General features: G+C 44.4%; 1 protein-coding gene across 1 annotated transcript in view; it reads right to left on the reverse strand.

The window, feature by feature from the left end:
* The window catches only part of LOC129811654 (latent-transforming growth factor beta-binding protein 2-like), a 149552-nt gene that overhangs the window by 26818 nt on the left and 105676 nt on the right, over nt 1–17058 (reverse strand). The window contains exons 10-20 of the mRNA XM_055863125.1: nt 10720–10842; nt 10436–10612; nt 8522–8965; nt 7850–7869; nt 7626–7662; nt 6989–7087; nt 5906–6031; nt 5333–5461; nt 5037–5156; nt 4611–4730; nt 84–206 (exon numbers count right to left, since the gene is read on the reverse strand). Of these exons, the coding sequence (XP_055719100.1) occupies nt 84–206; nt 4611–4730; nt 5037–5156; nt 5333–5461; nt 5906–6031; nt 6989–7087; nt 7626–7662; nt 7850–7869; nt 8522–8965; nt 10436–10612; nt 10720–10842 (1518 nt within the window). The remainder of the gene's footprint in view (nt 1–83; nt 207–4610; nt 4731–5036; nt 5157–5332; nt 5462–5905; nt 6032–6988; nt 7088–7625; nt 7663–7849; nt 7870–8521; nt 8966–10435; nt 10613–10719; nt 10843–17058) is intronic.

Here is a 17058-nt window from a genome sequence, read left to right on the forward strand (position 1 = left end):
CACTATTGCCCCTTCAGAGAACTGTTACTTTAAGACCAAACCTGGAAAATGTATGATGTGTGACTGTTTTCACAAACAAGTACCTTGACAACTGTTGTTGTCCAAAGAGGCCTGGTATCCTTGGTAACAGTTACAGCTGTAAGAGCCCTCGGAGTTGACACACCTACCATGGAAGCACACCGATTGGTCCAAACACTCGTTTACGTCTGAGGGCGAGACAGGTCACTAACATTAAGGTCACCATGACAGGTATCAAAAACACCCACAACCCATGACATGATTAGTAGGAATACACTGTTACCGTGGATGTTTGTCGTTATTATCACGTTCCTGACCTGTTTTCTCTTGTTTTATATGTCTTTATTGGTCAGGGCGTGAGTGTTGGGTGGGCAGTCTATGTTTTCTATTTCTATGTGGGGTTTTGTGTTCGGCCTGGTATGATTCTCAATTAGAGACAGGTGTGTGTCGTTTGTCTCTGATTGAGAGTCATACTAAGGCAGCCAGGGTTTCACTGGTGTTTTGTGGGTGTTTGTTTCCTGTGTTAGCGTTTGGGCCACACAGGACTGTTGCAGGTTAGTCACGTTTGTTGTTTTGTTAATTTGTAGTGTTTGTCGGTTTGCCATTAAAATCATGAATACCTCCTACTCCGCATCTTGGTCCGATCCATGCTCCTCCTCGTCTGAGGAGGAGAACGACATTGACAGCCGTTACAGTTATCTATTGCCCTGCCTTACACTTTTCCCCTGCATGCTCTAAGTCAATACACAGGATAACGGCAGAAACAATTTATTTTTGTAGAAACAATCATGCAAAAACATTGTTTTAAAGTAGACTCCAAAAGGTGTAAAACAAAAACTGTATTTCATGGATCTAAGCATGTGCCAGACAGCTCTCTCGTGTGTGGATCGAGCATGGAGATGTTTGAGTGGGCAGAGTTGAACTCTCTCCACACAGCTGTGCAGGCAGCTTTAATGTGAGGTGAATGAGACAGTAGAAACAGACGGCTACAGCACTGAAAACATCCATTGGAACACAGGCAGGGCTTTGTGTGTGCCTTGCCTCGCCTGCGGTGGCTCTAGCCAGACGTCTGTCAGTACGGCCCAAAACTTTGTTTCTGCAATCTCCTGGCATCTCTCAGTCCTCTACGATAAGCCTGACATGGGACTGGAGCTGTTCTCTCTATCGCACAACCAATTAGGCTTATCCAATTGGATTACAACTACTGCCCTACGCTCTTAGAAAAAAGGATTCCATAAGGGTTTTTTAGTTCTGTCCCCATAAGAGAACCATTTTTGGTTCCAGGTTAAACTTTTTGGGATCCATGAAGAACTCTCTGTGGAAAGGGTTCTAGATAGAACTCAAAAGGGTTCTACCTGGCACCAAAAAGGGTTCTCCTATGGGGACAGCCGAAGAACCCTTTTAGGTTTTCTAAGAGTGTAAAGAGTGTACGGGCAATTGACTAAGGCAGATGCTGGAAACAAACACGGGGAACACACTTGCTGCTTGCATACATGGTCCCTGGTTTAGTTGAGTTCCTTCACCATGTGGATATTAGCCTGTTGCTGGTCCTGTTAGTGGGGGTTTATTTAACTCCTGTGTTCCACCTCATTTCCAGAGGAAGTGCCTCTCAGCAGCTAGTCATACTCCACATCATAACATAGAACGCTATGAGAGGATTGATTGTATGTGTTTAAAGACCTCTTAGCAGACAACAGTGGAGCTAATGTAGTACTTTCTTTGAAGGGAAAGTAATCAGATTGAAGTCATCAAAGAACCCATGAGGTAAGCTCCAGCCTTGTTTAGTCATAGGAATCATTGGCAAGACATTTTAGAAATGTCAAAAACTGCCTGAACATTACGTTCACCTTTCACATGTGAGTTCAGACTGGAAGCAGTGGTGGGAAAAGTACTCAATTTTCATACTTGATTAAAAGATACCTTAATATTAATAGAAAATGAAGTAAAAGTGAAAGTCACCCAGTTAAATTCTACTTGAGTAAAAGTCTAAAAGTATTTGGTTTTAAATATACTTAAGGATCAATAGTAAATGTAGTTGCTAAAATATACTTAAGTATCAAAAGTAAAAGTAAAAGTACAAATAATTTAAAATTCCTTATATTAAGCAAACCCGATTGCACAATTTTAGTAAAAAAAAGTAAAGTGCAGATACCCCAAAAAATGACTTAAGTAGTACTTTAAAATATTTTTACTTAAGTACTTTACACCACTGACTGGGAGAACTTGAATTTGACAAATGAATCACCTCAGAAGCTCAAATATTCAACCCTTTTCTGGATGAGTGGGGGTGGTAGTGACGAGAGGGAGAAGATGACGCAATACCAGCCAGGAGTGCCTCTTATGTAACATGAGCACCTCAAGGTTAGGGGGGTTGCTACGCTGTGTTGCTACGCTGTGTTGTTGGCTCCTTCAGCATGCTACAGACCTTGTATAGTGTGTCATGGACTGTGTATTGGAGCTGTATAAACCCTCATAGAGGTGTTATAGTGTAACAGAGGCAGGGCTATAGGTGACTAACCACAGCCCTGTTTGTCTGACAGGGCATTTTAACAGTGGGGTAATATTGACCCCTCCATATATCTCAGTCCTCACTCCAGTCCTGCACCCGTATTAAAGACCTAGCCCTGCTGGACTCCACTGCAGTGGCCAGAGCCATTCAAAAAAGAATAGGCTGTTTGTTTAAGGCTGTGGCCAAGGGAAAATATTTTGACTCTCCCAAAATGAAGTATTATAAACAATCTTTTACAGCAGCAGATGATATGAAAAGATCAGCAATAACAAGGCGATGTGTTTAAACAATATGGGTCTGGCCCCGGGGGCTAGGGATAGGTGGGGAGAGCAGGAGGGGCAGATATTACACAAATAATGGAGCCACTGGAAGGGAAAGAGTGAGAGAGTGGAGGACCTAGCCTAGGAGTAACTAACTCACTGCCATCACTCAAGCCCCACCAAGCCTCTACTGCTACTCTGCCCTGTGGTTGGGGTGATGTGGCAGTCCCCTGAAAATACAACATCCAATATTAAGCCTTTTAAAAAGAGGATTACAGCATGAAATACGTTTTCTAGAATCCTCAGTGACTCCAGCCTTTTGAGCTAAGACACAAGTGAAAAATCTATTTCAGTCGTGTCTACTTTCAAAGGATAAAGCTAAGAACATGATCAACTTCAGAGTTAAGAACACTACAACAATATGGAAGACAATGAAACGGATTCTACAAGAACCGTATTCTACAACCAATATCACTCCCTAAAAACACAACCTTATGAAACAATCCTTTGATAGCGTTTCAGAATTTACCAATGAATTGGTCCACATGGAATACTAAAGGCATAGAAACCATAAATTACTTGGTAACAGGAAATACATGTATTTCCATGGCAGAATTAAAAATTAATTTTGGACTGACCAATGTAGATCGTTTTAATTTAAAAGTTGCATATCACTTTTGGACATCAGAGCAGCCTTGAGGGAATCTTATTTGAGTAAGAAAAGTATATTCATATGATAGGTAAGATATATAAAACCTTGCAGAGAGCCTATCCAACTGACAATCTCTTAGAAAAAAATATAAACTGTTGGAACCAAGACTTAAAAATAACTGATGTTGGCACAAGATGGAGGGAAAGTTGGAGCACAACTAATGAAATTACAGTTCATTTATGCCTAATCCAGTATAAAATAATGTTTAGAATTTTTTATACAAGAGACGAAATTCACAAATTCTACAGGCAGAGTCATGTCTCAAGTGTAAAACTAATAATGACTCAATAATCCATGGTTTCTTGGAATGCTATAAAGTCTTGGAAGTTGTGGGCAGAGCTAGAAAGTTGGCTGTCAGAAGTACTGTATTACAATGTAAACTTATTTTGAATCCATCTGTCTGCATATTTCAACACATGGCATATGGGGGTGTAGTGAGACCCAATGGGCAGGATGATTTTCTTCTCATCACTCATCTTGAAAAAACGTATACTAAAATCTTGGAAGTCAATCAATCTGCCATCATTGACGCAATGGAAAAAATCTAATGATTTATTATTGTAATTTTGAAATACCATGGGCGACCGAGAAAAAACGAATTGCTAAAATTTAAGGCCAAGTGGCAAACAATAATGAGGGATGGGGGAGTGAGCATGCGGGTCTGGGCAGATAAGATGTAGTCATTGTTTGTGTGTGTCTGTAAGTTGTTGTTATATGTATAAGTTTGTATTTGAAGGGGGGGGGAAAAGAAACGATTAAAACGTGAGAGAGTAGAGGACCTAGTCTAGGAGTCACTCACTCAAGCCCTGAGATAATTTTTCTAGAATCCTCAATGACTCCAGACTTTTGAGCTAAAACACAAGTGAAAAATCTAATTCAGCTGTATCCAATTTGATGTCGAACTGTGGAGTATCAGGCCTGTCAACACGTCCTTAAGACCATTCACTGTTGCACTGATGACGTCTTATTGGTCATTTCTGGTGTTACCAACAGCAAGCTTTGCTCACGTAAAGTGTGCCAGGCAGGCTGGGGGAATATTATCCAATCATAAAGAAGTTTAAGAGGGAAACCCAGTTCATTTCCAGGCGTGGCCTTTGGAGGCCACTCTTACCCAGACATCTCCCTCTGGCAGCCTTGAACCCGGGGCCACAAGCCTGGCACTGGAAAGAGCCTGGGGCGTTGACACACCTTCCACTGGGGCATGAGCGGGGGTCCTGGCACTCATCCACATCTGGCCAGGGAACAGGGGAGGGAGAGGGGAGGTGAGGAAATACCATTAAAACAAGCCTTCGATTAGATGGATCCAGTCTGCATTTACACACACACAGACCAATACCCATGCACACAGCCTCCTTCTGGTACGGCCTCCAATTTAAAGTCTCTACATTGGCTCAGAACTAAGGAAAAAACAACAATGGCTGTTCTGTGGCTGGATTGGATATGAACCCAGGGCAGTCAATAAACACCGCAGGCCAAGCTGCAGTGTGATGTTCTGTTAGTTCAGTGTTAAGCCTATCTGTCTCTGTGCTGGACTCACCTTCACACTGTCCCCTCCAGGACTTGGCGTAGCCACTCTTGCATTCACAGGTGTAAGATCCCTCTGTGTTGAGACAGTCCCCATCCTGGCACTTGTTGGCCATGTCACACTCATTTATATCTGCACAAAATCACCCGAACAAGTCAGAGTAACAAAGAAGACTTGTTATACAAATCTGGCTCATTAGAGGAACATTGCTTGTCTGAATTTGTCCTTACCAGTTCTATTCTGGTATGAGAGCAGGAAAACTACAGCTAAGACTACAGCACCCAGCATGCTTTGCCTCCTCCTCTTACCATGGCAGAACTTCCTGTTCTGGGTGATGACCTGGTTGTAGCCTCTGTAGCAGTGGCAAGTGTAGGAGCCAAAGGTGTTCACACAACGGCCCTTCCCTCCACAAGGGTCTTCCTCACACTCATTCACATCTGGAGAGAAAGAATGAGCGAGAGAGAGAGAGAGAGAGAGAGAAAGTGGGAGGAGAGGCCAGAGTGTTACATTTCAGTTACATTTCACCACTGAAGACCTTGCACTTTCCAACCCTTCACTCTGGAGCCCCTCCACAGTGCAGTTGAGTGCAGGCATTCCTCCGTGATGGCCCAGAGCAGGGCTTGGACGGCGACTGCAGAATGAGGTAACAGATTAAAGCTCCATGGCAGCTCTCTGGATCACTCCGACCGTGTTGTCAGGCATCGCATAACGGGTCAACATAAACACAGGGATTGCTTTCACTTGGCTCTTGATTTCTCAAGGCCTCTGTGCTTGTATAGTATGTGGTGTGAACAGCGAAGCTCGTGTTGAGACAATGATATGGAGAGCTGACAGAACCCTCGGAGAAGCCCCCTTTACCCGCCCGCCTCTTCCCGTCTTACCAATGCAGTTGGTCTGGAGCGCGTTCAGCTTGTAGCCGGGGTCACAGTAGCAGGTGTAGCCTGTCTGCACTGGCACGCACAGCCCATGGCCACATATGGTTGGAGTGATGGCGCACTTGTCAATATCTGTGAGAAGATACTGACACTGAGTAACCTGTGTGAACATTCAATACAATACCTCAGTACATAGACATGCCGTGTTCGTCCGATCCTATTGGGTAACCCTTTGTACACAACTCTTCCTAAACACGATCTACTGAAAAGAAAATGAACTCGTCCACCACATGTTATTCTCCATGGAAACGTTCAGGCTGTTTTATGGTGGAGCCTTGGATGGGAGGACAGGTTGGTGTAGTGTTGTAACAGGGGGCGCGCATTAAGGGTCAGGACGAGAAGAAGGGCAAAGCACTGTTAAGCCTGTCATTGGACTTGTCGGTTGTTTGTTTCAGTCCAAAGTGGTTATTGTAAGCACAAGCTGAGGGTGGGCTACTGGGTTTGGCTCAGAGCTCTGACCCTCTCCATAGGATGACCGCGAGTCACTCACACACAAACACACAGTCTTCTCTCTCTTCTTTTCATGCAGGCCCAGCGCCTGGCAGCTGTCCAGTCCATTTATCTCTTCCAAAAGGCACACTATCTGGTTTCTCGCCCTTCTCACCCTCTGTGCTACTCGGAAGCCTGAAGCCAAGTTGGCTTGGAGGAGAGGGTCCACTAAGAGGACAACACATGCTCTGCTTCCCCTTGCTAAACTACAGGTCAGCTCTCAGAAATGTCTATCAAACAGGCCTGTTGGACACAACTCACAAATTAATTGAGAAATCCCATCTGTATCTAGAAAGAATAAAGTTAACTTGCAAGTCATCATTTAAATAGTTATTGGGGAGAATTATGAGTAGACTGTTCTTCTGACCATCACCCCATCAAATCAAAATAAAACTGCATCTCTTAATGTACTGTTACTAACGTAACATCAGTGGATGTCGAAGGCACAGTGATGTCAATTCAACATCTATTCCATGTTGGTTCAACGTAATTTCATTGAAGTGGCGTGGCCATGCAGTGTACTGTGACCATGACTCTCACCTGTGACCTGAGTGGCCACGATGATGGAGGCTGTACGCTGGCCATCAGACTCAGGCCCCAGGTTGATGGGAGAGTCAGGAGTGACTTTCTCTACCACATCTACTGGAGAGAGTTGGGGGGAGGGAGAGAGACGGAGAGAGAGGGAGGGAGAGGGAAAGAGAGAGAGAGAGACACTGATATAGTATCTGCTTTTCCAACCGGCAATGTCATGACAATCACTCAGGTCATCCTCAGGTCATCCTACGGTAGCATGGCAGGGATGTAAAGATGAAATATGCCCTTTCTGCTTGCTAAAAAAAGCACAATAAAAGACATCAGCGGGACTCATAGATCAACTCAACCTATATACTTTATCAATGTCATTGGCAGTGGAGTACCGGCGCAGGCTGCCTCTGCTGTGTGCTGTGTGTGAGTGATTCATAGAAAATGGATCAGGACCCCACGTGCCTTACTGCATGGTAAAACCTCTGTTTTCTCTGGTGTGCTCATTTGCTTTATCAATGCACCATGATCTACAGGACCTCTGTGTAAAAACACCACAGTAAATTACAGGCTGAAACCGGGATCATGAGTTATGAATATGAATAGACACCATTGTGACAAGGTTCTTTGATGAATTGGAAATTAGATAAATTACCGGAGTACTTCAATGGTGAGTCTGTCGCAACAGGAGACTGTGGAAAAAGCAAGAATAGGTTATAATTGGGTTATAATACACGTTATAATCATCAAACTCAAATACATTCTTCATATGTTGTATGGAAAGACTTAATACCATATGTGTCTTACAGAGATGCTGGAAGCTTTTTCTACAATAAACATTTCAAAAGCATGTGCTTTTTTTGGAGAAGAGGAACTCACCGTGTTCAATATTTCCACATCTGTTAGGAGACAGAGAAGAGGCCGTTTTATCAGTAGAGAAAGCTGACATTCTGTTTGCATTATCACATATAACCATTGAGATATCAATCTATGTTCTCATCGGGCATTTTACTGTTTAGACGCCATCTTAAGGTCTTTGTTTCTAATAAAACATTTATCCCTTAAGGGAGAAGACCTGGACTCTGATAATAATGTACACTACAGTCCATGGAATAAAGAAGGGAGAATAGATATCTTAGATAATTAAGACACAATCTATAAATCATTTTGCTCGGGCCATGGCGATAAATGATCTCATAACTGCAAATCAGAAGAGTGTTTCACAGAAGATCCAGAGGTGGCAGATGTTTGACCTGTGTGGATTAAGTCCTCTGCTCAAACACTTCAGGGAGGTGTATTCTGACAGATAGAGGAAGCAAATACTGTTTCCTATTTAGTAGATGAGGATAAAGGTGTTATTTGTGGATAAAAAACATCCTGTTGATGTTTTCATCTGTGTAAATAGCTACTTTATCCTTGTCTACTAAAAGGGTTTCCATTGTGTAACCTTGCAACTTTAAATCAATGTTAGTACAGTGTGTTGTAGAAATACTATTATCAGTGGTCGATACAAAGGCCACAAAGTATGTATAATAATATCCTTGTTCTCACCTTGTGGCTGGCTGTGGGTCTCCTCAGCTGGAAGCTGTGTGTCTGGGTCTGGATGGAGAGGGTACCGGGGTTGTTGTACGGTGTGAGGGTACTGAGGGTTCTGAGGTGTCTGGGGGTGCTCTGGATGGTGGGGTTGCTCTGGATGGTGGGAGTGCTGTGGGAGCTCTTGGGGGTGCTGTGGATGGTGGGGGTACTGTGGGGTCTGGGGGATCTCCTGTGGATGGTGTGGGTATTGTGGGATCTGTGGGGTCAGTGGGACGTGGGGCAGCTGCTGCGGGGGCTGAGCTGGCTGCTGGGGCAGTTGGGGGTGGCTAGGATTCTGGGCCTCCCAGGAAACACCTGTCCTCCTCAGCTCCTCTTCCTCCAGCTGTCTCAGGGAGATCTGCACATCGGAGCGCGAGTATGTGTAGCCGTGGCCAGCGGGACAGATCTCCTTGAAATGATCTGCAGGCGTACAGGGGCAACAAAGAACCATAGAAAACATCATAAGGCCTTATTCCCCCCTTGGGCTCCTGAGCTAACATGAAACGCTGCCAGACAGTAATTATGGATCGCATTTCTGTCTGGTGTTCGCAGCAATACCATAAGCCATCCGTGTAATACCATTATGTACAGCATGCCATACCAGCATGTCTCTCCTCTGTGAAGGCGATTGGGTTTCAGCCATGGCCAGGGAGGGAGCTGCCAGGGCAGTGACAGCCGTCAGAGAGGGTATCACAGGGTGGATTTGGATGTGTCAGACACTCAGGGCAGTGCCAAGGGGGAAGTAGAGGATCATGTAACATATCTGACCTTTGAACTCTGGGCAGTAGAAGACTGACTGAAGAGATAAAAGGAGGGTGATTGCATCTCTTTGTGTTGGAGCCCAACAGACTTCAGCAGGGGTAAATCTATTACAGTTAAACAGTATTGTCCCCTGTCTGACCTGGAACAGAGGCCTCTGGAACAGAGGCGAATGTTATAAAGGACGGAGAATCTCTAATACTGATAGCATTGTGGTTAAGTGCAGGAAGCGTGGATATGATGATAGTCTCCTGACTGATGTCTATAATGCGGATGGAGCTGGGGGTTTGTGGCTCTATACACATCAGAGCCTTAAGTCTGACATGATGTGAAGTCAACGTGCTCCTATTACCAGACTACTAATAATGAGTTGGGATTCTCTGTGTTCAACATGGCTCTGACAGATTGTCAGGTCATACAACAGCCAGTGTCTGACTCAGGGTACTCAGGCTGTATGTGGACTATATCTGCACACAGAGCAACAGAGTAGAGTACTAGTCTGGCAGAGCACCATGGAGGTCTGGTCTGGTTCTCAAATATCTGATCTGTGACAACCTCCATGAATCACTCACCGAAACAGGCACCACTCTAAATAATGTTATTTTCTCTGACTTTGAAGATAAAATCTGCAAGTATAAAATAGGATGAAAACCATTTTCCATGTTTCATTTGGCTTGACTCTTTTTTTTGGGGGGGGGGGGGGGGGGGGGTTGCTAGCTGGACTATTACTGGCATTTCCCTCCAAGAACCTGTGTGATACAAGATTGACTCCCACTATTATAATATTATCCAGCTTTGACATATGAAGGTTCTGTTGTTTTGAGCTTATTCCACATTAAACACTTTGGGTTATCTTTGAACTGCATTACATGACTGGCGGGCAGAGGCAGCCAGTATAATACGGTGAGTGAAGCCTGAACGACTGTTGTGTTGAGTAGCACGTATGCTTTCATTACGATCACACATTTCATACCACCTTTCAAATCCAACCCAGCCAACAAATGTTCACCTAGTGTAATCAAAGTATTTGACCAGTTCATCGAGGTTGGAGTGGCCATCTCCACCACATTTACTAGAGAAAAAGAGCGCAACAGACAGAGTGGTAGAAGTAGGATCTGTGTGTGTGGGTACCTGTGTCTGGCAGAGGGCACCTCTCGCAGGCCGTGTCCCTGGCCGTGCCCCAGGCCGTGCCCACACGGCTGCAGCAGCAGATCTGTTTGGTGATGTGCTGGGTGAGGGGCAGAGAGCAGGTCCCTGCTGATGCTGAGCGGTAACACATCCCCCTTTGGTCCGACACAGCCTTGTCCGCTGTCCAAAAAACATTTACGCCTTCATCAGACAGACTTCACACACCAAGGAAAGACCATATGACAGACAGGCCATCAGTCATAGCAACAGACAGTAGGAGTACTCACAGACACAGTGGCTCCTGGCAGGGTCCAGCATGTAGCCTGGTTTACAGGTGCATCTGTAGCTTCCTCTGGTATTCAGACACTCAGCTTTCTTACAGATCCCATTCATCAGGCACTCATTGATGTCTAGGAGAAGAAAACACATCATGGTAGACTTGCCTAGTTAAAAAAGGTTAAATAAATACATAAATAAATAATACAGTATCTGATTGTTGGGTTATAACAAGGCATCAAGGCAATGTTTTTGGTGTCAGGATGGCAAAAAAAACAACCTGACTAACAAAAACCTCTTTCATTATGTAATATTGAACTCATATCCAATTACACACCTCCATGTATAGGAATAAGTTACTTACTCTCATCCCTAAGTCTATATTTATTACAGACTCCCATACACAAAAATGTGTTGTATTCTACAATGTTTCTGACAGCTAGAGAAGATGGATGAAGTTAGTTCTTTGTCATCTTCACTCATTGAGATGTGCCCAAGAAGTAATATGGGGTGTAAGTAATCAAAACCATGAGCTACTGGCAAGTGATGACATGTGACAGATGACCTAGATGACATGTGACAGATGCCCTAGATGACATGTGATAGATGCCCTAGATGACATGTGATAGATGCCCTAGATGACATGTGATAGATGCCCTAGATGACATATGATAGATGCCCTAGATGACATGTGATAGATGCCCTAGATGACATGTGACAGATGCCCTAGATGACATATGATAGATGCCCTAGATGACATGTGATAGATGCCCTAGATGACATGTGATAGATGCCCTAGATGACATGTGATAGATGCCCTAGATGACATATGATAGATGCCCTAGATGACATGTGATAGATGCCCTAGATGACATGTGATAGATGCCCTAGATGACATGTGACAGATGCCCTAGATGACATGTGATAGATGCCCTAGATGACATATGATAGATGCCCTAGATGACATGTGATAGATGCCCTAGATGACATGTGATAGATGCCCTAGATGACATGTGATAGATGCCCTAGATGACATGTGATAGATGCCCTAGATGACATATGATAGATGCCCTAGATGACATGTGATAGATGCCCTAGATGACATATGATAGATGCCCTAGATGGCATGTGATAGATGCCCTAGATGACATATGATAGATGTCCTAGATGACATGTGATAGATGCCCTAGATGACATGTGATAGATGCCCTAGATGACATATGATAGATGCCCTAGATGACATGTGATAGATGCCCTAGATGACATGTGATAGATGCCCTAGATGACATGTGACAGATGCCCTAGATGACATGTGACAGATGCCCTAGATGACATGTGATAGATGCCCTAGATGACATGTGATAGATGCCCTAGATGACATATGATAGATGCCCTAGATGACATATGATAGATGCCCTAGATGACATGTGATAGATGCCCTAGATGACATGTGATAGATGCCCTAGATGACATGTGATATATGCCCTAGATGACATATGATAGATGCCCTAGATGACATATGATAGATGCCCTAGATGACATGTGATAGATTCCCAAGATGACATGTGATAGATGCCCTAGATGACATGTGATAGATGCCCTAGATGACATATGATAGATACCCTAGATGACATGTGATAGATACCCTAGATGACATGTGATAGATACCCTAGATGACATGTGATAGATACCCTAGATGACATGTGATAGATGCCCTAGATGACAGATGTCCTAGATGACAGATGATAGATGTCCTAGATGACAGATGATAGATGCCCTAGATGACAGATGATAGATGCCCTAGAACTGCCTGACCTTTCAGCCTAAAATTGTAAGGACAGACGATTGAAGACGACAGAATAGTGTCTGGACATGAAAAACATAATGACAATAATACTGACACGGGCATGAAACAGGGGAACAGACAGATATAGGGAAGGCAATCAAAACGTGAAGGAGTACAGGTGTGTCCAATGAAGCACTGATGCGCGTAAAGAAGGTGACAGGTGTGCGTACTGATGGGCAGCCTGGCGCCCTCGAGCACCAGGGAGGGGGAGCGGAAGCAGGTGTGACAAAAAGCCCTAGACAAAATGTAGGCCTATGTAACGACGTTCGTCTGAGAAAGAAGGAGAGGACCAAGGTGCAGCGTGGTACGTGTTCATGACTTTTAATAACACTGAACACTAGAACAAAAAATAACAAAACGGAACAAACAAAACAGTCCTGTCTGGTGCAAACACAAAACAGAAAACAACTACCCACAAAACACAGGTGGGAAAAGACTACCTAAGTATGGTTCTCAATCAGAGACAACGATAGACAGCTGCCTCTGATTGAGAACCACACCCGGCCAAACACATAGAAATAGACAACATAGAACAAAAACATAGAATGCCCACCCCAACTCACGCCCTGACCAAATATAGACATAAAAAGGATCTCTAAGGTCAGGGCGTGACAGCCTATAGCATATTTTCGTTTCCTTTACAATAAAAACATTACAGTGTAATCCATTTGATCAACTTTATTTGTAGATTTGAGTAGTAATAAAGACATAGTAATAAATTAAGTCCAGTTACAGCTTATTTTGACAAAGTAGGAGCCCACCTACTGTTTCCTTTTCTGTGTGCATGAGCAACAGTACGATCTCTGATGGGCTGCAACATGTGCATCTCTGTTCTACCCAAACCGTGCCGTCCCTCCCAAACTCCTGTCTCATCGTGCCATCCCTCCCAGACTCCTGTCTCACCGTGCCATCCCTCCCAGACTCCTGTCTCACCGTGCCATCCCTCCCAGACTCCTGTCTCACCGTGCCGTCCCTCCCAGACTGCTGTCTCACCGTGCCATCGCTCACAGACTCCTGTCTCACCGTGCCATCCCTCCCAGACTCCTGTCTCACCGTGCCATCCCTCCCAGACTCCTGTCTCACCGTGCCGTCCCTCCCAGACTGCTGTCTCACCGTGCCATCCCTCCCAGACGCCTGTCTCACCGTGCCATCCCTCCAGACTCCTGTCTCACCGTGCCGTCCCTCCCAGACTGCTGTCTCACCGTGCCATCCCTCCAGACTGCTGTCTCACCGTGCCATCCCTCCCAGACTCCTGTCTCACCGTGCCATCCCTCCAGACTGCTGTCTCACCGTGCCATCCCTCCCAGACTCCTGTCTCACCGTGCCGTCCCTCCCAGACTGCTGTCTCACCGTGCCATCCCTCCCAGACGCCTGTCTCACCGTGCCATCCCTCCAGACTCCTGTCTCACCGTGCCATCCCTCCAGACTGCTGTCTCACCGTGCCATCCCTCCCAGACTCCTGTCTCACCGTGCCATCCCTCCCAGACTCCTGTCTCACCGTGCCATCGCTCCCAGACTCCTGTTTCACCGTGCCATCGCTCCCAGACTCCTGTCTCACCGTGCCATCCCTCCCAGACTCCTGTCTCACCGTGCCATCCCTCCCAGACTCCTGTCTCACCGTGCCATCCCTCCCAGACTCCTGTATCACCGTGCCATCCCTCCCAGACTCCTGTCTCACCGTGCCATCCCTCCCAGACTCCTGTCTCACCGTGGCAGTTGGAATCACCGTCTCAGTTGGCTTTGTTCTGTTTTTTCTGCAGTGCTCAGCATCAAAGGCAGAGGCTCGAAGTCAACATCAGAATCAGATGAAGACTCTTCATCAGAAACGTCGATTTCAAGCTCAATATCTGATCCTCCATCCGACTCCAACTCATCTAGATTCTGCAGCATTTGCAATGCTGTCAGTGCGGCCATTTGTTTGGTTCGGCTTGCCATTGTGAACTACACACATTGTATGTTGTACTCAGTTGACTCTCCCAGGGGAAATGATATACCATGTCCAGCCTTTCATAATAAAATAATTAGACCTGTCACGGCTGTTGAAAGGAGAGGACCAAGGTGCAGCGTGGTGAGCGTACATTTTCTTTTATTGAATCAAAATGACGCCGAACAAAAACAATAAACAGTACAAAAACAAACCGTGAAGCTCAAAGACTATGTGCCCTAAACAAAGTCAACTTCCCACAAAGACAGGTGGAAAGAAGGGCTACCTAAGTATGGTTCTCAATCAGAGACAACGATAGACAGCTGCCTCTGATTGAGAACCACACCCAGCCAAACACAAAGAAATACACAACATAGAACATAGAATATCCACCCCAACTGACCAAACCAAAATAGAGACATAAAAAGGATCTCTAAGGTCAGGGCGTGACAAGACCGCCCACAGTTCTTCATCAAAATTACACTATTTTTCTAAATTCAATCATCCTCTTCACCCTCATCCTTCAGATCAATTAAATTAAATCACCCTCTTCACCCTCCTCATCATTCAGTTCACTGAAGTCACATGCACAATTATCAGTTTCTATCTGGTTACTATTGCCCGTTCATTGCCCATTCACGGTGGCTCGGAAAAACTGCCTTTCTAGCCACTGTGCTTCTACATCTGCATTGCTTGCTGTTTGGCGTTTTAGGCTGGGTTTCTGTATAGTACTTTGTGACATCGGCTAATGTAAAAAGGGCTTTATAAATAAATTTGATTGATTGATCAATTGGCGACCGAATAGCATATTTAAATTGGTACGTTTTTTATGCTACTCGTTTTTGCTTAGTTGCCAGACCAATGCTGCCGGCGAGTGGTCATGTGTTGAATGCATGGACAGCACCGATATTCTTGGAAAAAGTGACATTTGGAAAGAGAGCTGCACCGCTTGGGCCTCTAGTGTTTTTACGGTATATTAACGATATGAAAGATGCTTGTTCTTGCCGTCTTTTCCTTTATGCGGATGACTCTACACTTCTGGTGTCTCACAAAAGTAAAACTATGTTGGAGAGCATACTTAGCACAGAGCTTACTAACATTAGCAAATGGCTTGGAGATAATAAGCCATCTCTGCACTTAGGGAAAACTGAGGCAATTCGTTTTGGATCCAGACCTGAATTGAGTAGGTCCTCTGAAATCAGAGTGGAGTTAAGGGGGGAGGTGCTGACTACTAAAACCTCTGTTAGCTACTTGGGATGTATCCTTGATGGAAGCTTGGGAGGTGTGAGCATGGCCAATAAAGTGCTAGGGAAGGTTAGGGCCAGGACTAAGTGTTTGGCTAGAAAGTCCAAGCTGCTTGATAAGGACTCCATGAAAGTGCTAGCCACTGCCCTCATTCAATGCCATTTTGACTATGGTAGTACTTCCTGTTTTGGGGGCTTATCTAAGCTTATGAAGGGGAAGCTCCAGATAGCCCAGAATAAGCTGATCAGGGTAGTATTGAAGGTGAGTCCACATACTCACATAGGCAGGAGCTGCTTTCAGGAACTCAACTGGCTGCCTGTTGAGGCTAGGGTGTCCCAGATTAGACTAGGTTTGGTTTACAGGAGTATTTATGGTTCTGCGCCCAGATATCTAAGTGATTACTTTCCCCATGTTAGGGATAAACACAATCACAGCACCAGATCAGGTGTTGCTGATGTGTGCTTACACAGGTTCAGGAGTAATGCTGGGAAAGGTACTGTCTTGTATACTGGAGCCTCAGAGTGGAATGAGTTTCCTCTGCCCATAAAAATGACGTCCTCTCTGGGCAACTTTAAAAATAAGCAAAAATATGTTTGATGTCTTCTGTGCCCATATGAATGAACCCTACAATGTAACTGCAATGATGAGATAGATGTTGTTCTTCTTTGTTTTTATGTTTTATTATCTCAATGCCATACTGTGTTTAACTGTATTCAATCTTGCCTAGCCATCTTGTCTCAAGAGGACCGCAATGGAAATAAGTCCCAGACTTTATTGTGTGTTATCCTCCATGATTTAACAATGGAAATAAGTCCCAGACATTATTGTGTGTTATCCTCCATGATTTAACAATGGAAATAAGTCCCAGACTTTATTGTGTGTTATCCTCCATGATTTAACAATGGAAATAAGTCCCAGACTTTATTGTGTGTTATCCTCCATGATTTAACAATGGAAATAAGTCCCAGACTTGATTGTGTGTTATCCTCCATGATTTAACAATGGAAATAAGTCCCAGACTTTATTGTGTGTTATCCTCCATGATTTAACAATGGAAATAAGTCCCAGACTTTATTGTGTGTTTTCCTCCATGATTTAACAATGGAAATAAGTCCCAGACTTGATTATATGTTATCCTCCATGATTTAACAATGGAAATAAGTCCCAGACTTGATTGTGTGTTATCCTCCATGATTTAACAATGGAAATAAGTCCCAGACTTGATTGTGTGTTATCCTCCATGATTTTACTCATGTGGATGTATTGCTTTTTCAAGTTTTATGTGCGCTTGTTTTTTTAAATGGTCGAATTAATAAACTAAACTAAACTTGAATT

Source organism: Salvelinus fontinalis, chromosome 15 (genome assembly GCF_029448725.1).
Source record: "Salvelinus fontinalis isolate EN_2023a chromosome 15, ASM2944872v1, whole genome shotgun sequence".
NCBI lineage: Eukaryota > Metazoa > Chordata > Actinopteri > Salmoniformes > Salmonidae > Salvelinus > Salvelinus fontinalis.